The following is a 23,468-nucleotide window of genomic DNA, read 5'->3' as shown; positions in this document are numbered from 1 at the left end:
ACCAGATGGGCTTTTCCCCACAATCAGCAATGAATTCACAGTCATCATTAGACTCTTTAATTTCAGATTTGTATTGAATTCAAATTCCACCCTTTGTCAAGACGAGTTTCAAACCCAGGTCCCCAGACTGTCACTGGGGTCTTGCAATTAACAGTCCAGTGACGCTACCACTAGGTCATTGACTCCAATGCCAGCCTAGCTGCCAGTATTGGTGTACCAGCACATCAAACATTGACCAAACCAGGAGTTAAACGTTGCATTCATGTAGTAGAAGTTAGCTTTTCATCAGCCTTGCTTCCCCTATATGTCTCTTGACCATAAACTATTCAGCGTTCCAACTCTGCAACAGTATTTACGGGGCAGTTCAGGGTCCACACATTGTAAGGAGTCCCTCTATGCATTGCCTGAGGGTGATCCGTTGATGATGTTCTTTGTAAGAAAAAGCTCCCTGGGTCCTAGGAGACCATACCTGCTCCACAGCTCAGGGAGCTCCTCACGAAGTTGAGCATTCAGTTCTTCAAACTCATTCTGGGCATTAACAAATTCCTCTTCAGCCTGAAAGATAAACAGTCGAGGATGTAACACTGCTTGACCACCCAAGCCACATCTATTATTCAGCAAAATCCCTCCATAGCATCTTCCATTACTTGCTGATGTTAATATCCCAAACAGAGTTGTTACCCTGAAATGCTGTCTGTTGTATTCTCTACAGATATTGCCTGTCCTGTTGAGTGTTCCTAACATTTGCTGTTTGATTTATAATCACTTGGTGGTACAGATCTTGAGAATTGCTGGATAAAGAAGAGACATCTGTCAATGTTTTTTGTCCTTCTGTCATCAGGACAGAATGACAAGAATACCAAATCTCAAAAGGAACAAGCCTCTTTACTGCATGCCAAGAGGTTCCTGATTGGTTGGCAAGAAGACTCTGATTGGTCAGGGTGTTGCCATGGCAAACGCACAAGGGAACAGCTGTCAGCCTGTTTTCCCAATTTATTCACAGAATATGAATTTCACTGGATAGGGTTGCATTTATTGTCGATCCCTAATTACCCCTTGAGATGGTGATGCCTTCTTGAACTGCACCAGTCTGTGTGCTGTAAGTAGGCCTACAATGACCTTAGGGATGGAATTCCAGGATTTTGACCAGTGACACTGAAGGAATGACTATATATGTCCAAGTCAGGATGGAGTGGCTTGGAGGGGAACTTGCAGAGGGCATGGTGTTCTCATGCATCTGCTGCCCTTGTCTTTCTAGATGATATTTGTATAGGAGTTGTCAGATCTGTAATGAGTTGCTGCAATGCATCTTGTAGATTTAAGTTCAAATCAGAGTCAACTCGATTGAGTTGAATTTAAACAAAAACTTGAAAGTTAACTGCTCCTGGGTGTATTCTCCATGGCAATGCTTCTACTAATAACAGTCTATTTGGCAACCAATCAGTGCCCCTTCTCATGCAGTATAAATAGCTGTTTCCTTTGAGGTTTTGCATTCTTGTGATTCTGTCCTGATGACAAGGTGAGAAACATGGAAGATGTGTCCGTTTTTGCAGCAATACTCCCAACAGTGCTCAGGTCATCCATTATGCCGGCTGTTGTCTAAGACGCAAGGGACAAAACTGACCACTGAGATTAAACTGTCGCCAAGTTACCTTTGTGATCTTTGTTTCATCTTTCTTCTTGGCACTTTGCAGAGATTCGAGGTGGTGTCGGCAGCTGTCATAATCCACCAGTTTACGCCCTCGTTTCGCAATGCGCTTCTATTGGGTCAAGAATGAAGTCAGGTTCAATATTCACTCTGTCTCCATACTAACATCCTTGGGACACACCGCAGTTGGTTCTTGTGCATTAACCTTAACAGATACACCTATTTCTCAAGGAACTATTGCATTATAACAATTGCATTTATATATCGTCCCTCACAGGATAACCATCCCCAAGCTGTATCACGAGTAAACAAAATTTGATGCTGAGTCAGATAACGAGATATTACAGTAAACTATCACAGCACTGACAAGGAGTAGGTTTTAAGGAAGGTTGTAATTAGTGGACATACGGCAGGTTTAATCTGATGTGCCACAATTATAAACTGCTATCCACCTTGCCCTCAGCTGTGAGCTTGCTGCCTCCTGATAGCTATGAATTCATTGTTCCTATAGTGACCACTGTGCCAAATAGTCATGTCAGTTGCACTGCCATGCAGTAGTAGATGGCAGACTGTACCACCTTCACTCAGTACCTACCCAATCCCTGTAACCTCATATTTCTCATGGATAATCCACCGAGCCTGCGCATCCAGGGACACTGCAGACATTTAACACAGCCAACCCACCCTAGCCTGCACATCTTTGGACTGTGGGAGGAAACCAGAGCACCTAGAGGAAACCCCACAGGCACAGGGAGAATGTGCAAACTCCACACAGAGTCACCCGAGGAAGGAATCGAACCTGGGTCCCTGGTGCCATGAGGCAGCAGTGCCAACCACTGAGCCACTATCTCACCCTCAGGCTAGGGGAGTGGGCAAGAACATGGTGACTGTAAAATAATGAAGCTAAGCATGAGGATATCCACTTTGGAGGGAGAAATAAAGGTGCAAAACATTTCTTAAACACGGAGAGATTGTACGGTATTTGTTTGCAAATGTACTCGGATATCTTTGTTCACAAGACACTGAAATCAAGCAGGCATGGGTAGCAAGTAAGTAGGAAGGAAGACAATCTATTGGCCTTTATTTCAAGAAGATTTGAGCAAAGATATGTCGCTGCAATTGTACAAGGTCGTGGTGAGACCTGACCAAGCTGGAGTATTGTGGGCACTCCTGACTGAAGGAAGGACACATTTTCCATGAAGGGAATGTGGCAGTGGTTCACCAGTGATTCCTGGAATGGTGGGACTATTGCACATGGTGAGATTGAGGAGACTGGGCCCGTATTCTGCAGCATACAGAAAAACAAGAGGCGATCTCATTGAAGCTTGCAAATTTCCGACAGGAGCTCGACAGGGAAGAAGCAGGTGAGAAGTTACCCCTTGGCTAGACGATCAAGAATCAGGGGACGCAGGGCAAGGGGCTGGCCATTTTGCAATGAGACAAGGAGGAGTTTCTTCAGTCAGAGCAAGGGGGGACTCTTTGGAATTTCCAGAGGATTAATTAAACTGCAGAGGGTTCAGAGAAGATTAACTAGGATTTGCGCGAAATGAAGGGTTTGAGATATAAAAATAGACTGGACAGACTGGGACAATTTTCACTAGAGCACAGGAGGCTGAGGGTTGACCTTTTAGAGGTTTATAAAATCATGAGGAGCATAGATAAGGTGAATGACCAGGGTCTTTTTTCCAGGGTAGGGGAGTCCAAAACGAAAGGGCATTGGTTTAAGATGAGAGGAGAAAGATTTAAAACAGATCTGAGAGGCATTTTTTTCACACAGAGGGTGGAGCGTGAGTGGAATAAGTTGCCAGAGGAAGTGGTGGAGGCTGGTACAATTACAACATTTAAAAGGCATCTACAAATAGGAAGGGTTTAGATGGATATGGGCCAAATGCTGGCAAATGGGACTTGATTAATTTCAGATATCTAGTTGGCATGGATGAGTTGGACAAAAAGGTCTGATTCCTGCTGTACGTCTCTATAACTAATGGGGCTAAAGAAAGATAAAGAAAGATGGGACACATCCTAGGATACTAAAGGCAGTAGCTACAGAAAGAGTGAGTGCACTGGTTGTAATCTGCCATGAATTCTTAGATTCTAGAAAAGTGTCGGAGATTTGGAAAACTGCCAATGTAATCTTAACTTAAAAAGGGAAGGTGACAACAATAACTGTAGGCCAGTTAGCTTAATGTCTGTTATTGGGAAATGTTAGAGACTACAATGAAAGATGCAAGAACAGATAATTTAGAAACATATTACATAATAAAAACAGAGCATGGCTTCATGGGGGGGAAATTTATTAGAATTCTTTGAGGAGATAACAAGTAGGAGAGATAAAGAGGGGGGCAGCAAGTGTAATAGATTTAAATTTCCAGAAGATGTTCGATAAGGTTACTGAATAAGATCAGAGTCTGTGGTGTTGGGGGCAATATACTGGCATGGATAGAGGACTGGCTAACTAATAGGAGACAGGGAGTTGGGACAAGGGTGGCATTTTCAGGATGGCAACCTGCAACTAGTGGAGTGCCACAGGGCTCAGTGTTGGGGACACAATTATTTACAATATCAATTAATGACTTGGATGAGGAAAGTGAATGTACTATAACCATGCTTGTGGATGACTCAAAAATAAGTGGGAAGGCAAGTGGTGACGATGATACACTGAACCTGCAGACAGATATAGACATAGAAATGCAGAAACACAGAAAATAGGAGGAGGAGGCCATTCAGTCCTTCAAGCCTGTTCTGTCATTCAATATGATCAAGGCTGATCATCCAACTCAGTCCTCCTGTTCCTGCTTCCTCCCTCACACCCTGTGGTCCCTTTAGCCTGAAGAACAATATCTAACTCCTTGTTGAAAACATTCAAAGTTTTGGCCTCAACCATCTTCTGTGGCAAACAATTTCACAAGACTCCACTCTCTGGCTGAAGACATTTCTCCTCACCTCAGTCCCAAATGGCCTTCCACTGTGTTCCCTGCTTCTGGGGTCAGGTTATGTGAGTGGGCAAAAACTTTGCAGATGAAAGGGGAAAATACGAAGTTATGTACTTTGGCTGGAAGAATAGAGGAGCTGAATATTGTTTAAATGGAGAAAGACTGTGGAAAGCTGCAGAACAGAGGAATTTGGGAATCCTCATTCATGAATCACAAAACCTAACATCCAAATTCAGCGGGTCATAGTGAAGGCAAACAGAATATTGGCCTGAATTTCAAACAGAATGGAGAATAAAAGTAGGGACATTTTGCTAAAACTATATGAGGCACTAGTCAGTCCACAGTTGGAATACAGTGAACAGTTTATGGGCCCCTTATAGAAAGAAAAACAAAATGACATTGGAGGCAGTCCAGAGAAGGTTCACTCAGCTGATCCTGGATGTGGAGGGACTGTCTTATGAGGAGAGGTTGAGTAGGTTGGGCCTGTACTCACTGGGGTTGAAAAGAATAAAGGTGATCTTATTGAAACGTACAAGATTCTTAGGGGAGTTGACAGTGTAGATGTGGAGAGGTTGTTTCCCCTTGTGGGAGAGTCTAGGGCCAGAGGGTTTAATTTCAGAATAAGGGGCCATCCATTTAAGACAGAGATGAGGAGGAATTTCTTCCCTCAAAGTGGAGTGAATCTGTGGAATTCTTTACTGCAGAGGGCTGTCGAGGGTGGGTCATTCAGGATATTTGAGGCTGAGATAGAGAGATTTTTAATCAGGAAGGTAAGCACAAGTCATGAGGAAAAGGTAGGAAAGGAGGATGATCAGATCAGCCATAATTTCATTGAATGGTGTAGCAGACTTAATGGGCTGAATGGCCTGCTTCTGCTCCTACATCTTAAAGTCTTATGAACTCCCATGGTCAGGTCCTCTTGATAAGGACTGAAATGTGTTTTTTTTGTTCTCTATGACAGCTGTTTCTTAATGCTTTCACGGTATTTGTAGGTGAAGATCTTTTTTGACTGTTCAGCTTTTTCGAAACAATGTAAATGGGAACATATTTCTGTCCCAACTTTTGACTCACCTTAAATGCTGGGAACTGGCTGAGGTATGTCTCCAATGTCCTCATGGCCTGATCCGAAAGCTTCTCTTCATAGTCAGCCCACAGAAGGTCATTATTCTGAAATTACACAAGCCTCATAAAATCTACCGTTGTCACAACAGATGCTGCTTGTCTGTCCCTTACTTTGTTGGTCTCAGTATATGTTTGTGATTCATTATCAAAGCTTGCTTGAAGCTCAAAGATGTTCATTGGTCAGTGTATTGAATACAGGAGACGAGACATCATGTTGCTACTGTACAGGACATTGGTTGGGCCACTTTTAGAATACTGTGCTTAGTTCTGGTCTCACTGCTATATGAAAGATGTTCTTAAACTTGAAAGGGTTCAGAAAAGGTTTTACAGGCATGTTGCTGGGGTTGGTGGGTTTGAGCTACAGGGAGAGGCTGAATAGGCTGGGGCTATTTTCCCTGAAGCATCAGAGGCTGAGGGGTGACCTTATAGAGGCTTATAAAATCATGAGGGGCATGGATAGAGTGAAGGCCTTTTCCCCAGGGTAGGGGAGTCCAAAACTAGAGGGGCATAGGTTAGATGTGAGTGGGGAAAGATTTAAAAGGGACCTGAGGGGCACTTTTTCACGCAGAGGATGGTGTGCGTATGGAATGAGCTGCCAGAGGAAGTTTGTTTTCATTCATTCATGGGTTGAGGACGTTGCTGGCCAGGCAGCATTTATTGTCCATCCCTAATTGCCCAGAGGGCAGTTAAGACTCAACCACATTGCTATGGGTCTGGAGTCACATACAGTTTCCTCCCCGAAGGACATTAGTGAACCTGGTGGGTTTTTATGACAATGGATTCACAGTCATCATTAGATTCTTAATTCCAGATGTTTATTGAATTCAAATTCCACCATTTGCCACAGTGGGATTCAAATCGGGTTCCCAGGGCATTATCAGGGTCTCTAGATTAACAGTCCAGCGATAAACCCACGGCCATCGCCTCCCATTAACTCCACCAACTGATGGAGGCTGGTACAATTACAACATTTAAAAGGCATCTAGATGGGTATGTGAGTAGGAAGGGGTTAGAGGGATATGGGCCAAATGTCGGTAAATAAGACTAGATCAGTTTGGGATATCTGGTCAGCATGGACAAGTTGGACTGAAGGGTCTGTTTCTGTGCTGTACAACTCCATGAGTCTTTGTTGCTATCATTTTGTACTGCTCCTGTGCATGTAACAATTCTGATTCCACCATAAATTACCACAGTTAGCCTCTTCAGAACAACATGTAGCTCAATCCCAGAAACTCAATTGACGACAGGATTTAAAGGCCTGAAGCAACTTAAAGAGCCAGACTTCACCCCTGCTGTTACTGCTCAGGGATAGAACATTTCCAATCGGTCAAATTGCTGCTAGTCTAACAGTCAATTTGTCAAAAGCAGTAATAATTTCTCTATTCTTTACTCATTCACATGATCTGGTCTCGGCCTGCAGTTTTGCCCATGAGCGATTGCTCAGAGGCAACCACGTTGCTATGGCTCTGCAGTCACATGTAGGCCAAATTTCCCTCCCTCGCTTTTCCACCTGGAGCTCAGGAAAACCACTAGTGAAAGAGTTCATCGCTCCATGTCTCTCTGTCTCTGGCCTCTGCTTACTGACAAGTTCAGTCACCATGACAACCTGCCATTCTGGTAGTGCTGGCAACCTACTCCTGCATCATCCTGGAATTCTCGGGAATTAAAGCTCAATATCCAAGGGCAAAACCCAGATCACAGGTGAAGGATGAGAGTTGCGGCAAATACCTGGCTTTTGGACAGAGTCTAAGATCTGGGGAAGGGAAACCAGCATAAAACGAGGGGCTTTATTTCTCTTGGTCTTGGAAAAGTGTGTGTCGGCACAGCATCAGACCTAATGATCTCAGAGCAAATCGGGGTGCTAGACCTCCTTCCCTCCAGCTCAGGGTTTGTGAACAATCACTCTCTACTTTCGACATATTTTGAAGTGAAAAACTGGGCAGACTCATAGGGCACCTGACAACACAGACAGAGGCCCTTTGGCCCATTGTGCCCATGCCAGTCATCAAAAATCCATTCTATTCTAATCCCATTTTCCAACATTTGGTCTGTGGCCTTGTTTGCTATAGAATTTCAAATGCTCACCTAAATTGTTTTTAAACGTCTTGAGGGTTTCTGCCTGTACCACCCTTTCTCGTCGTGAGCTCCAGATTCCTACCACCCTCCGGGTGAAAAACTCAAATCCCCCTCTCAAACTCCTGCTCCTTACCTTAAAACTGTGCCCTTGGATAGTGACCCTTCTGCTAAGGGGAAAGGTTTCTCTCTGTCCACCCCTGTCTATTCCCCTCAGAACACTGTACTCCTCAACCAGGTTGACCCCCAGCCTTCTCTGCTCTCAAGAGAACAGTCCCAGCCAATCGAGTCTCTTTTCATCACCCAATGACTCCAACCCAAGCAACATCCTGGTGAATCTCAGCTGCACCCTCTCCAGTGTAATCACATCCTTCCTCTAATGCAGTGACCAGAATTACACACTGTACTCCAGCTGTGGCCTAACTAATGCCATATATAGCTCCATCATAAGCTCCCTACTCTTCTTTCTAACACGGGTTTAAGAGCTCATACAAGTGGCATTCTTGCTAAACTGCCTGTCTGAGGAAGCACAAGTCTTTTACGTTTCAAAGCGAAAAAGCCAACACCCACTATTAGGTAGCGCCAGTGAGGTGCAGAGACTGAAACAGAAAGTGTAGGCCAACACGGGAGATTATACTCACCTCTACGATGGGAAGCAGTTCGTCCTTGCCATCCCAGTCGGACTCATAAATCTCCTGCAGGGTTAGGCAGAGTCTCTTTGAAGTGTCATGCATTGCTGGGAAAAGGGAGAATCAGAGGCTGCTCAGTTCTGGCCGCACCAGGAAATGCTGTCAAAGGAAAAGAGAGTTTGGGGAGGGGGGAGGCCAGGCCTGAAGATGGTTCATGGCACCCCTCTGGCTGTGCACTTCCATTGCAGTGCCCGGGTAAACCCAACATAATTCTTTCATTCTGTCACAGGCTAGGCCCAGCATTTCTTGCAAATCCCTAGTTGCCCCTTGAGAAGGTGGGGGTGAGGTGCCTTCTAGGCCTGCTGCAGTCCATGCGCTGTACGTACACAGGGGAGGAATTCCAGGATTTTGACCCAATGACAGTGAAGGAACGGCGATGTATTTTCAAGTCAAGCTTGGAGGGGAACATACCATCTGCTGCCCATTTCCTTCTAGATGGAAGTGGTTGTGGGTTTGGAAGGTGCTGTCTGAAGATCTTTGGTGAATTTCTGAAGTGCATCTTGTAGATGGTACACACTGCTGCTGCTGAGAGTCGGTGGTGGACGGAGTGGATGCCTGTGGATATGGTACCAATCGAGTGGGCTGCTTTGTCCTGGATGGTGTCAAGCTTCTTCAGTGTTGTTGGAGCTGCACCCATCCAGGCAAGTGGGGAGTGTTGAATATCAAGGGGCAGTAGTGAGATTGTCTCTTATTGGAGATGGTCATCGTGTGGCATATGTGTGACACAATTGTTACCTGCCACTTGTAGGCCAAACCTAGATACTGTCCAGGTCTTGCTGCTACTGTGCAACGGTAGTGGAGGGAGTAGATAGCTATGGATGTGGTGTCAATCAAGCAGGCTGCCTTATCCTGGATGGTGTCAAGCTTCTTGACTGTGAGGCTGCCCGATAATCAAGTAGCCTTTGTGGAGTTTTCTAACCAATTCAATCCCTCCTGAGGGACTGGGACAGAAAATTGAATGGCAAGGAGCCAGGGTCAATCCTGAGTGGACTGCAGATAAAGAATTCAAGTTCAAATTAGAACTAGAATTAGAATTAGCTTCATTGTCACACATACTCAGGTGAGTACAGTGAGTAGTCTATAAATCACTATGCACATTACCATGTTGGTATAGAAGTACCTAGGTACAGATTCTTAAGTACTGGGAGCTAGGATTGGGACAACTATTGGCTTTAACGGAGAGAAAGGGAGGGAAGCAGGGAAGCACAGGCCCAATTTCCATCCAACGACTCCTGTTGGGAGACAGATGTAGATTCTGAGCGGAAGAAACAATTTGATTTCGCTGTGAAGCTCCCCCTCCAACCCCACCACTACCCCAGTCCAATATTTGACAGGTATCCAAAATCTGGGCTCATATATGGAAATTATCAGTTCGCACACATCTGAAACCCAAGTATTGAGATCCCTGCTGTCGATATCGGTTGCGTCTAAGCAATTTATTGAGGCTGCCATTTTTATGGGCGGGGATTTCAAGCGTTTCGGGTCTGCCTACACCTTTTACACAAGAGGGTACAGAGTCACCAACAACCAAGGAACAGGCATGTTTTTGTACACCGAGACAGAGACTGCGGGGTCTGTTCAGCAAGGTGTTTGACTCTGTGGGGCATCACAGCAGAGCCTAATGCTGGAGAAACACAGACAGACAGGAATACAGAGAGCAGTATCATGACTTTCCCGGATATATCCCTTAATCAATGGATAGCCTGAAGTATGAAAAGAGAATGTGCCAATGTAAGGCTTGTAAAATGGTGGGGAAGAGTAATTTCCAGGGACAGGGAAGATTACATGACTGCACAGGAATAGAGAGAGCTGTCAGTGAGCTAATGAATGCTCCATACCTTTCACAGCATTCAGATAGGCTTTCAGGTCCTTATGCAGCTTGTTCCCATCGGCCTATGAGAAAAACGCAAAGTTCAGCTTCATGTTACACAGCTGTCCTCTCCTCTGGCACACAGCACGCCACCTCTGGTGGAGAAAGCTGCTCCTCTGCTTACCAAACATTTCCATCTCTGGTGCAGCAACCCTAGCCCCAGTACACAGGCACTCTGTGTCTCACCCTGTGCTGGCCCTACTCTGGGAGTGTTTGATGGGGGAACAGTGTAGAAGGAGCTTTACTCTGTGTCTCACCCTGTGCTGGCCCTGTCCCTGGGAGAGTTTGATGGGGCAACAGTGTAGAGGGAGCTTTACTCTGTGTCTCACCCTGCGCTGGTGCTGCTCTGGGAGTGTTTGATGGGGGGACAGTGTAGAGGGAGCTTTACTCTGTGTCTCACCCTGTGCTGGCCCTGTCCCTGGGAGAGTTTGATGGGGCAACAGTGTAGAGAGAGCTTTACTCTGCATCTCACCCTGTGCTGGCCCTGCTCTGGGAGAGTTTGATGGGGGAACAGTGTAGAGGGAGCTTTACTCTGTATCTAACCCTGTGCTGGTGCTGCTCTGGGAGAGTTTGATGGGGGGACAGTGTAGAGGATGCTTTACTCTGTATCTAACTCTGTGCTGGCCCTGTCCCTGGGAGAGTTTTATGGGGGACAGTGCAGAGGGAACTTTACTCTGTATCTAATCCCGAGCTGTCCCTCTCTTGGAGTGTTTAATAGAAACAATACAGAGGGAGCTTTAACCTGTATCTAACTTTGTGCTGTCCATACCTTAGGAGTGTTTGCTTGGGGGACAGTGTACAGGGACGTTTATTTTGGATGTAACCCTGTGCTCTCCCTGTTCCAGGAGTGTTTGATGGGGGGGACAGTGTAGAGAGAGCTTTATTTTCAATTTTACAGAGTGAAGGGCATTGTCTTTCATTTTAAAAGAGTACAGGGCACTCCAAGTTCAAACCATTCATTGTCTAAATATCAAACACTCGCCTCTATATCTCCCATGATATAGAATCTTTGGCCTAGGCCAAACTGCCACAGTGCAGCATCGAGTTGGAATCTCATCTCCAATGTCAGGAGGCTTGCACGGCATCTCAACCTGGCACAACTGGCAGAGTGTGACAGCAGTCGACATCAAATGATTTTGAGGCTTCTTACTATTTTTGGTGAGAGAAACAGGTGGTGGATTTTAAATGCCTTTGAGCACACAAAACTGAGGGAGAACACTAGTGGTTGTAGTCCTAATCTCTGGCCAGGATACCCAGATTCAAGACTGACCTCAGCTGTGGAAGTGTGTCACTCCATACCTCAGTGGGTGAATTAAAGCAACTGACGTCAATAAATAGGGAAACACTCTGACGCTGTGCATGGGTGAGGCAAGGGATAGTATGGTATGGCTCCCAAATATTAAGAAAGATATAAATGCCCCTGAGGGAATATAGAGGATTTACAAGAATAATTTGAGGACGGGGTGTTCTAGCTGAAAGTTGAAATGTCTGAATTTGTTCTCCTTGGATGAAAAGAGGCTAAGTGCGGAGGTGGTATTGAAGGGTCAATGTTTCCATGGATAAGCTATCCATTCAATGAGAGCTAGGATGATGTGCAAATTAACTCCATTCCCCTGTAAATACCCCATATCCCTCTGTCCCATTGGCAAACAAAAATATGACTGTATCAGCTGCAGAGTTCCAAAATGTTATTATGCTCGATAAGAAAAGGTATTTCCCAATTTGAATCCTGAAAGATTTCATTCTAAGGTTTTGAATTTGCCTTTAGTCTTAGACTCCCAAACCAATGGAAATTGTTTCTCCCATTCTACCCTACACATCTTGAAAACTTTAAGAAACATGAGGAACCTCTTAACCTTCCGAATTCCCAGCACCAAAACTCCAGTATCATGTCCACTTGTAAGTTAATCCTCGGCATGCAGTTACCACTTTAGAAAAATGCACTGCACTCCTTCCACGGCCAATATTTTCTTTCTAAAGTGGGTTACTCATAACTGCTTAAGGAAGTGGCTTATAAGATTGCCAGAAATACTGGTAAGCCTGAGTATTGAAAGCAATTTTGGTCCCAGTGAAAGAAGACATGAATAACAAAGGGGGGAAAGATAGAGTGCAAACTGACAAGGATCATAAAAACAGACTTGAATAGCTTCTATCAATATGTAAAAGAGAAACGATTGACAAGGATAAGTGTGGGCCCATTACAATTGGGAATTTATATTGGAGAGCAGGTGAATGGTGGAAAACAAAACAATTACTTTGGATCTGTCTTATAGTCGTACAGTCACGCAGCATGGAAACAGACCCTTCAGTCCAACCAGTCCATGCCAACCAGAATCCCAAACTAAACTAGTTCCACTTGCCTAAGCTTGGTCCATATCCTTCCGAACATTTCTTATTCATGTACTTATCAAAATGTCCTTTAACCATGGTAACTATACCCATATCCACCACTTCCTCAGGAAGTTCATTCCACACATGAACCACTCTCTGTGTAAAATAGTCGCCCCTCATGTCCTTTTTAAATCTTTCTCCTCCCATGCCCCATAGTCTTGAAATCCCTAACCCTGGGGAAAGTACATCTGCCATTCGCCTTATCTATACCCTTTTATAAACCTCTACAAGGTCACCCCTCAACCTCTTATGCTCCAGTGAAAAGAGTCCCAGCCTATTCAGCCTCTCCTTATAACTCAAACCCTTCATTCCCAGAAACATCCTGAAGATACATAAAATCTCCCAGGTACCAAGGGACTTGTGTAGATGAAGAGATTGTAACCCTGTTATTTAAGAAAGGAAATCAAGGAGAAGTGGAGAACTACAGACCAGTTGGATTGGAAAAGTATGAGAATGTATTATACAGGATGCAGTAACTGACCATTCAGAACGTACTAGGTCGATTTGGGAAGATTTATGTGGTTTTATGAAAGGGAAAACAGGTCTGGCAAACTTTATGGATTTTTTTTTAAAGGTGTTGCTTGTAGCATCACCAAATGAGAACCAATGGATGTGATATATTTGGATTTTCAGAACGATTTTGAGAAGGTCCCACAAGGATGTTAGAAAAAAAATGAGAACACAAGGAATTGGGAGAAATATGAGTGCAGATTAATGATTGATTTGCAAACAGAAAACAGTGGCTATGAATAAACAAGCAGTGCACAGTTAAGACAGAGATGAAGATGAATTTCTTCTCTCAGAATCTATGGGATTTGTTATTGTAGATGGCTGTCGAGGCTGAATTGTTAAGTATATTCAAGGCTGAGACAGAAAAATAATCAGGAAGGGAATGAAGGGTTATAAGGAAAAGGCAGAAAAGTGGAGTTGTGGGTTATCAGATCAGCCGTGATCTTTTTGAATGGCAAGGCAGGCTCAGTGGGTGGAATAGCCTACTTGTGCTCCAACATCTTTTGGACTTAAGTAGGCCATTCTCAGGATGGCAGGCTGTTGCTGCTGAGGCACCATAAGGCTCAGTGCTTGGTCCTCAACAACTCACTATCTATCAAAACATACGGAAAGCAATTGTAATATGTCCAAATATGCTGCTCACATCAAATTGGGTAAGAATGGAAGTTTTGAGAAGGGTTCAAAGAGGCTTGAAGTGGACTTGGGTAGGAGAGGTGAATGGCTGATATGGCAGATGGAATATCATGTAGATAAGCATGATGTTATTCACTTTGGTCTAAGAAAACCAAGGCAGAATATTTCTGAACTGGGTTGGAAAATGCAGGTGTTCATAGAGATCTGGGGCTCCTTGACCATGGCACACTAAAAGGTGGCAAACGGGTGCAGCAAACAGTTAGGATGCCAAATAACATGTTGACTCTCATTCCAAAGAGATTTCAAAGAGATTTGAAATGAAATCCTTCAGGGAATGTGGGCATCACTGGTTGGGCCCAGCATCTACTGCCCATTACTAGTTGCCCCTTGAGAAGGTGGGGGTGAGCTGCCTTCTTGAACTGCTGCAGTCCACCTGCTTCAGGTAGACTCACAATGTGCCTTAGGGAGGGAATTCCAGGACGTTGGCCCAGTGACTCTGAAGGAAAGGCAATATATTTCCAAGTCAGGATGGTGAATGGCTTGGAGGGGCATGTGCAGGGGGTGGTACTCCCATATATCTGCTGCCTTTGTCGTTCTAGATGGAAGACCTCATGGGTATGGAAGGTGTACTGTGAGGACCTTTGGTGAATTTCTATAGTGTATCTTGTGGATATTGCTGTTCCTGGACATTGATGGTGGAGGAAGTGGATTTTTGTGGATGTGGTGCCAATCGAGTGGGTTGCTTTGTCCTGTATGGTATCAAGCTTCTTTAGTGTCGTTCCGGCTGCACTCATCCAGGCAAGTGGGGAGTATTCCATCACACTCCTGGCTTGTGCCTCGTAGATGGTGGAGAGGTTTTGGGGAGTCAGGAGCTGAGTTATTTGCTGCAGTATTCCTCACCTCTGACCTGGTCTTGCAGCCACTCTGTGTGATGAGTCCAGTTTTCAATTTCCGGTCAATGATAATTCCCAGGATGTTGATAATGGAGGATTCAGTGATGGTAACACCATTGACCATTAAGATGCAATTTTCTCACTGACTTCCTTTCCAACCCTGGGACAGAATGCATCTGCTTCAAGAGGTATGCACTACCTGTTTCTCCATTGCTGCTGCCTTGGTTACATCAATGCTATTCAGCCCATGTCTGTGATTTAATGAGCGTTTTCTGAGGATGTCTGGCACGTAGCTTCTTCCCTCACTTTAAATTCTGACATAAAGTCATCAAATTCTATGCAGCAATCCGGGCAGTCTAACTTCCATACCCTGTGCTCTCCCCAGAGCCCTGCATGTATATTTCCCTTGAGTGCCCATCCAATTTTGGTTTGAAATCATTGATCTTCACCACTCTCACACCCTCGTAGGCAGTGAGTTCCAGGTCATCTGCTGTCGCTGCAAAAGCAAGCTTTTTCTCCCTGTATCTTTTCTCCAGGACTTTAAATCTATTCCCACTCATTCTGTTTCATCGGCTAATGGGAATAGATTTTCATTGCCTAGCTTACTAAAATGCGCCCCCATCCTGATTCACCTCTATCTAATCTCCCTCAACTTGCTTTGTAGCCCTATTGTCTCTAAACCTGAACTTATCAAGAAAGTCTCTCATCCTTAACAGATGATCAGGATGGAACTATTCTGATAAATGTCCTTTGTAACCATCTCAAGGACCCTTGCATCCTTCATAAGGTGTGGCGAACTGATTTGGATTTTATACTCGAGTTATGTCCTCACCAGGGTTTTACATTGGTTCGGCACTGCTTGCTGCTTTTGTAGTCAATACAATATACAAAGCAATACAGCACAGGAATGGGCCTTTCAGCCTACCAAGCCTGCACTGATCCTTATTCCTTATTTAGACCCAATACTTATTGCCCATGAGTGGTTTCTATCCCTCTGTTTGACCCTCATTCATGTGTCTATCAAGATACAGCTTAAACATTGTTAACATGCCTGCTTCCACCTTGCAGTGCATTCTAGACACCCACCACCCTCTATGTGAAAAATTTTCCCCACACTTCTCCCCTCAACTTCCCCCTCTCACCTTGAACTTATGCCTCTTGCAGTCAGTGCCTGTATTTATAAAGCCCAAGATCCCAAGCGCAGTGCTTCCCACTCTTTCGATATGACCTGCCACCTTCAAAGATCTCTGCACCCACAGCCCCAGGTCTTTCTGTCTCTCCACACTCATTAGAACTGTGCCATTAAGTCTAGTTGCCTCTTCCCATCATACAACCAAAATGTAGCAGCTCACTCTTCTCTGGATTAAACTCCATCTACCACTTGTCTGTTCATTCTGCTCCCCTGCCAATAGCCTGTTGGGATCATCTTCACTTTGTCTCAACCTCAAGTTTGGTATCACTGGGAAATATTGAAATTTTAATCTGCATTCTTTATAATGCTAGAAAGAAAACACACTTATCCAAGCACTGACTCTTAGGGAACACCATGATCTGTCATCCTAGAGTCTGGAAAATTACTATTTCTCATGACTCACTGGTTTCTGTCCCTAAGCCAGCTGTTTATCCACAGTGATGCCCCCTTTCCCATGAGCCTTGATTTCATTAGGCCCTTCTCTTTTGTATTGTGGCAAACTCTTTCTTCCAGTCCATATACAGCAACATCCACATTTCCCTTTTCTTACTTCAAACAAAAAAAATCATTTTGATAATTTGTCCTTTCACAGGATATGGGTTCCTATTTGGTGCTCATCCCTCATTGCTCTTAAGAAGGTGGTCCTGCACTATCTTACTGTACCAATGAAGTCCAACTGGTTCATCTTTTCTGCAATGTAGTGGTTTGGTACAAATGGTTTGTTTAGCCATTTCAGAGGGCACTTCAAGTGTGACTACATTGCTGTGGGCCTGGAACCACAAGGTCTGCCCTATTCCATCTGCTTTGTCTCTCCTCGCACCCTTTCCAGAAGAGTCTGGAGCGCCACCAGCCCCCGTTGTCAAATCTCCACGTCGGCCATTTTGCAGCCTGCATTGCGCAGCAAGGCGAGAGAGTTTGCTCCTGCAATGGGCTCACTGAGCCCTTTGGCGCCGTTGGCAGTTGCTGAAATTGCTGCTTGGTTCTGCGCTGCACTGTTTGTGCAAGGGTCATAGCACATGATCGTCCAAGGCCAGCCAAATCCTCGGCTAATAAGCACACTCCTGGGAACCAGAAAGCTGAGCCAACACTCGGGCAGAACTGAAACAAAAGGCTGCTTGCAAAATCATGGCTCCTGATGACAAGGAGATGAGTGCCTTTCGCTAAGGACAATGTCAGAGAGTCTGTTGGTACTGATGTTGACCTATTACTGAAGAAAATGTCAGGGTATCTTTACTGAAAAAGAATGTTAGAATCTGTTGCTATGGATGTTGACAGAGCATCTATTGCTATGGGGGATTCTCAAAGTGAGTCTGTTGCTATGGGAAATCTTGGAGAGTGTTTATTGCTGTGAGGTTTCAGTGTATCTGTTGCTGTGGAGAATATGAGAGTATAGACACATGCAGGTAGCATGGTACCTGTTGATATGGAGTCCATTAGATTGCCTGTTAAGATACATGTCATGGAACCAGTTGTTCTGCTGGAAGTTAAAATGCCTGTTGCTCAGGAGGATATGACAGTATCTTGCTAAGACCGGTAACAATCGGTATGGAGGATATGAGAGTGTCAGATGCTAAGGCAAGTGTCAGGAAATCTGTTGCTATGTAGAATATGATAGGAGCCGTTGCTAAAGCAGATGTCAGGTTACCTGTTGCTATAGACAATATGAGAATGCTAGTTGCCAGGGCAGGTGTTGGGATACATGTTGCCATGGCAGATAGGGGAATACCAGTTGCAAAAGCAGTGTTCATGAAACCTGTTGCTATGGATGCTTTGATGGTCGCCGTTGCTAAGACAGGTGTCGGGTAACCAATTGCTATGGCAGTTGTGAGAGTGTCTGTTACTCTGAAGGGTATGAGTAAATCTGTTGCTAAGGCTGTTGTCAGTATATCAGGTTGCCTGTTGCTATGGAAGATATGAGAGTGCCTGGTGCTAAGTCAGGTTTCAGGGTACATGTTGCTACAGAGTATAATGGCTGTTGCCAATGTGGGTGTCATGGTATCTGTTGCTGTGGAAGATATGAGATTGCACATTCCGAGAGCAAGTGTCAGGATAACTGTTACTATGGAGGATGTGGGAGTGCTGGATGATAAGGCAGATATCAGGCCATCTGCCATTATGACAGATAGAAGAGTGGCAGTTGCTAGCGCATGTGCCAGGGTATCTGTTGCTATGAAGGATAGGAGAGTGCCCATTGCTAAGGCAGGAGTCAGGGCTCCTGTTGCTATGGCAAGTATGAAAGCACCTGTTGCAAAGGCAAGTGTTACAGTACCTGTTGCTGTGCAGGCTGTGAGAATACCTGTTGCTATGGAAGGTATGACAGTACCTGTTGCTGAGGAGGATACATGAGCATCTGTAGCTAAGGCATGTGTCAGGGTCTATTTTCCTATGGCGGATATGAGAGTGCCTGTTGTTAAGGGGCATATGACAACATCTGTTGCTAAATCGGGGTCATTATACTACTGTGGAGGATGCGAGAGTGTCTGTCCCTAAGGCAGGTATCACGATACCTGTTGCTATGAAGAGTACTCAAGTATCTCTTGCTAAGGGAGGTGCCAGGTACCTGTTACTGTGCAGGATTGGTGAGTGTCTTTTGCTAAGACAGGTGCCAGGGTAGCTGTTGCTATGGAGGACATCAGATTGCCTATTGCTAAGAAGGATGGCACAGTACCCGTTGTTATAAGGATGGAATGGTACCTGTTGTTTGTTGAAGCTGTTTGCGCACTGCTCAAACTGTTCATCTTTTGTTTCCATGGTTTTGCCCATTTTCTGGAGAACCTGAAGGAGAAAAGTAAAGTTCGGTTCAGCACCCGCTACATTTTAGCAGCTGCACATCAGACCTGAGAGTAGGAAGGGGATGCTAAGAGAAATGTAAATAATTCTTACCCGAAATCTTTGACTGCTCTGGGATTCACATAAACCCCCCGAGTAGCAGAGGATTATGGGCTGGTCACAGCACCCTTTTTTCCAAATACTCCTATCATTGGGCACAGAGCTAGTAGTCACACTAGAGTTTGACGTGGGAGCCAAAGAATGGCTCCATCCACTCCTTTTGAATACCTCCATCCACCTATCAAAATGCCCAGTGGAGCATGTCTTGGTCCAATTAACTGCTGAGAATCGGGCATTTCCCCAAGAGCAAGGGTCATTAAAAATCAGCCATACTGTTTCTGAAGAAGATTACTTGGCTTGTCCCTTGCCATTCTGCAAAGAAGTTCAAGGCCATCAGAGGTGCCATCACTCAGGGGGTATCACTGAGTCCAGGGAATAAACGATGCCACTATTGGAAGGGCAGGAACTTCACCTGCACTCCTGATGAAAAGTGTTGGCAAGGATGCTAGAAACTGCACTGAAATTCATTGGCCTTTGTTGGATCTTGCTGTGCATAATCCAGCTGTCTTGCAAGATTTGTAGCAAGATTTGCAGGAATAGATTCATGTTGCGCTCCCACTGGCATCAGTGGACATTTGGAATTTCAACAATGACCGCCCATGATGCCAAATGTTGTTAACTCCAATGGAGCAGGACTCAGAATTAAATCAAAGATGAATGGATGGGGGGAGGAATGGGAAACAGAGGGGGCAGGAGTCAGAGATTGGGGCGGGGGATGTTGGGATACAGGGGAGGATTGAAATACGGGAGGGAGAAATAGAGGGGGGAGAGGAGGTTCGGGAGATGGAGGAGTAGAGGAAAGCAAGAGGGTGAGGGGAGGAATGGGATGGGAGGATTGGGAGACAGGGAGGGGAGGAATGGAATGGAAGGGGGGAGGGAGGGGAGGAATGGGAGAAAGGGAGGGAGTGGGGAAGATTGGGGAAAGGGAGGAAGGGGAGCAGTGGTTTGGGAGTTGGGGAGGGGAAGATTGGGAGGGGGCGTGCGAAGGATTCGAAGACAGGGAGGGGAGGAATGGGTGATGGCAGGGTGGAATAATATTTTTTAGCGCTGCACTAATTATGAAATATCCAGAAACAGACGAAATGTTTCGAAGCCAGAGGCTACAAGCAATCAGTTCAGTGATTAATATTCAGGTTGAGTATTCCTTGCGGGATGCTCCTCTCCCAGGTGTTTCCCGAGCAAGCAAACCGAGTTTCTGCTGACTGCCGAATGTTCCAAGAGGGCTGCCGTCTGGAATTGTGAGTCACACGGGGGAAGTAGAGTGCGTTTCAGTTCGAAAAGCAGAACTGGCAGCCTCAAAACTGTCAAGAGTGCAGATAGAAACTGAGCCTGAACATGCTGTTCACAGTGCTAACTCTGTTTCTAAATGCCTATGGTTTTTACTCACACAGGGCAGCCTGGGCAGACAAGGCAGGAAGGAACAGGGATGAAGGGGCTCGGACATCTTTGTATCAACAAAGACCCAACAACTTCAGAATCGGTTCTGTAACATTCCCAAGTTCATTAAGTTCACATTCAACAAAACGTCTCATTTGGCCTTGTGGAAAGTCTTCCCAGTTGCAATGTGTGACGTTTAGCAAGTGACTGGCCTCAGTCACTCTCACTGCTGAACCCTCCCAAAACAAAGATCAGACATCAGCAGCTAATTTACCTTCACAAAAATCCACTCTGACAGACAATGTTGCAAATAAAGTTCCCTTTACACTTCTCCGCTACCCCCTGCCACCCATCAAACATTCCCAGGACAGTGCAGCATGGGTTAGAAACAGGGTAAAGCTCGCTTTACACTGTTCCCATCAAACACTCTCACAACAGGGACAGCACAGGGTTAGATACAGTGTAAAACCTCATCTCATAAATCCTCCATCAACTACTTCCAGGACTAGGACAGTATGGGGTCAGATACAAAGTAAAGCTCCCTCTACACTATCCCACCTTCAAACACTCCCAGGACAGGGACAGCATGGGGTTAGATACAGAGTGAAGCTCCCTCTACACGGTCCCCATCAAACACTCCCAGGGACAGGGACAGCACGGGGTTAGATACAGAGTAAAGCTCCCTCTGCACTGTCCCCCCATTAAACACTCCCAGGACAGGGACAGCACAGGGTTAGATACAGGGCAAAGCTTCCTCGACACGGTCCCGTCAAACACTTCCAGGACAGGGACAGCACGGGGTTAGACACACATTAATATGCACTCAGTTTGCCACATTTTTGAACATGGCATAATCTACGCTTTCTTGTGCACTTTCAGAATGTTAGATTTAGACTGAAGCTGTCTTTGAGTTCACATAATTAACACGTGTCACCCACTGGATCCAAGTCAGTGTTGGATCTTAGCTGCATCTTGCTGTCAGTGTGAAGGAATGGCAACGGTTAATCCTCATCTTCTTAACTTCATCACGGACCACTGCCTTCTGTTTCTGGATCGGGGATATCAAAAGACAACACAAAAGCTTTTCCCATCTCTGTGCAGAGAAAGACGTTGCTCAGAAAGCAATGCAGGTCCCGTAAAAACTGAAGTGAGATCTTCTGTTATCACATGGAAAAGGCTGACAACCTGAAGCACTGCTCTTTCTGGGCATACACAGGTCCCCTTTGATGGATATCCTTGGAAAGCTCTCAAAGGACAGAGTTTCCACAAAATTCACAGCAACCACAGAGATAATCACTTGATTGACTATTTCAGAATGGCGTTGGTGGCGAAAGCGAAGGAAGGTTGGAAAAGTTCTCGCCTGTCGGCTGAGAAACAGCTGGGATCTTTAATAAAGCCCAGGGTGAGTTAAAGGCTTGAAAATGTTCCTCTGATCAGAGACAGTCACTGGGTCATTCATGCCACAGAAAGAAGCCATCTGGCTCATCGAGTGCAACAGGATTTTTTTTTTTGATGAGGTGATTAAACTGAATCACCTTTGGATATTATTCATATGGGCTGCCAGAGTGCATTTGATAAAATGCTTCCTGAAAAGACTGCTCGCTACAGTTGAAGCTCACGCACATGAAGACAAGGTGTTGAGCTGGCTAGAAACTTTAATGACAAGAGGCAGAGAGAAGGAAGCATCAAAACATAAAACATGAGAGCAGGAATGTAAGCACGCATCCATTAAATCTTCTCCACTATGACTGGCCATCAGCCATAGCTCCACTTCCCAAACTGACCGCTAAGATTCCACCATACATTAGGTGCCCTGTCCCGTGGAGAAGCAACAGCCTAGTGGCATTATTGCTGGATTGTTAATCCAGAGACCTACCTAATGTTCTGGTATCCTGCATTCAAATCCTGCCATTGCAAACAGTAGCATTTGATTTCGATGAAAACCTGGGATGAAGAGTCAAATGATGAATCCATTGCTGATTGCTGAGAGGGGTAAGACCCATCTGATTCACTCATACCCTTCAGGGAAGCAAGCTGTCATCCTCACCTGGTCTGGCATACATGTGACTCCAGACTCACCAGCAATGTGGCTGACTCTTAACTGCTGTCTGGCAACTAGGAATGGGCAATAAATACTGGCCTGCGCAGTGACACCAACATTTCATAACTTCTTAAAAAGTGTCAGCCAACTTCACATATATTCAAGAGTTGAGGATCTGCAACCTTATTGGACAAAGGTTGAGTGAAGATATTTCTTCTCATCGTGAACCTAAATGATCAGTCCCTGATCTTGAGACTGAAGAATAATGAATCATTACTTTAATCAGCTGTATGTGACTTGTGGTGTCCCACAAATATCTGATCTGTGTTCAAACCTCAACTCTGCACTCTATTCAGTTACAATGATGGGACAGACTGCCACATATCCCTGTTGGATCTACAGATGCTAAGTATTGATGCGAAACAAGGTGCGCTATTAAAGTTTTTCTCTTGCACACATCAAGGAACAATCACAAGAATGCCAAATCTCAAAGGGAACGATAATTTCTAGTACATGAGAAAAGGTTACTGATTAGTTGGTAATTGGGTGTTGCCCTGAAGGAAGCATCAGGGAACCAACTTTTGATTCAAATCTGGCAAGTCTACTCTGATTGGACAAGGCACTACCATGAGCAGTATACCAGAGATGCATAAGAAAAGGGCAAATCCAAATTTGTTGACAGCACAAAGGTGGAAGGGATTTCTAGCAGTGCAAAATTGCACAGAGGTAGAGACTAAACGAATGGACAAAAAAAGTGGCAACTGAACAGCAAGAAATGAAAATGTGAGGTCAGCCATTTGGGATCTAAAAGGGATATGTGTTATTAATGGTGAAAATCTACAAAGCTTAGAGATCCTCAGAAACATTGGGGTAGGGAGGTTTACAGGTATACATAATTGAAATGTCATAAACTGATCTGGAAAATATTCAGAAAGGTTAATGGAATTTTGGCTTTTGAGGAATAGACTGCATCAACGATTTAAACCCTCGGTTAGTTTACTCTTGGAGAACAGTGCACAGTTTTGGAAACCACATTTTAAGAAGGATAGATTAATCTTGGAGGATGTGCACTGTGATTCACCAGAATGATCCCTGGGCCCCAAAATTACATTATGAGCAGAGATTACGCAGAATAGAGTTGTATTCCCTGCAATTTAGGTCAACCTTAAGGAGACACTGAGGGGAACAGGCAGGGAAAATGGAGAGA

General features: G+C 44.9%; 1 protein-coding gene across 2 annotated transcripts in view; it reads right to left on the bottom strand.

Moving 5' to 3' along the window:
- LOC125448341 (bridging integrator 2-like) overlaps window positions 1–23,468 on the bottom strand; it is a 73,629-nt gene that overhangs the window by 21,480 nt on the left and 28,681 nt on the right. The window contains exons 2-7 of one of the 2 annotated variants that reach the window (XM_048523599.2): window positions 18,649–18,729; window positions 10,304–10,358; window positions 8,418–8,512; window positions 5,653–5,748; window positions 1,653–1,760; window positions 470–555 (exon numbers count right to left, since the gene is read on the bottom strand). In XM_048523599.2, the coding sequence (XP_048379556.2) occupies window positions 470–555; window positions 1,653–1,760; window positions 5,653–5,748; window positions 8,418–8,512; window positions 10,304–10,358; window positions 18,649–18,729 (521 nt within the window). The remainder of the gene's footprint in view (window positions 1–469; window positions 556–1,652; window positions 1,761–5,652; window positions 5,749–8,417; window positions 8,513–10,303; window positions 10,359–18,648; window positions 18,730–23,468) is intronic. The other variant, XM_048523600.2, reaches the window with a different exon arrangement.

Source organism: Stegostoma tigrinum, chromosome X, assembly GCF_030684315.1.
Source record: "Stegostoma tigrinum isolate sSteTig4 chromosome X, sSteTig4.hap1, whole genome shotgun sequence".
In the NCBI taxonomy this organism is placed as follows: domain Eukaryota; kingdom Metazoa; phylum Chordata; class Chondrichthyes; order Orectolobiformes; family Stegostomatidae; genus Stegostoma; species Stegostoma tigrinum.
Note: the sequence above shows the minus strand (reverse complement) of the source record. Positions and strands in the feature narration are given on the sequence as shown.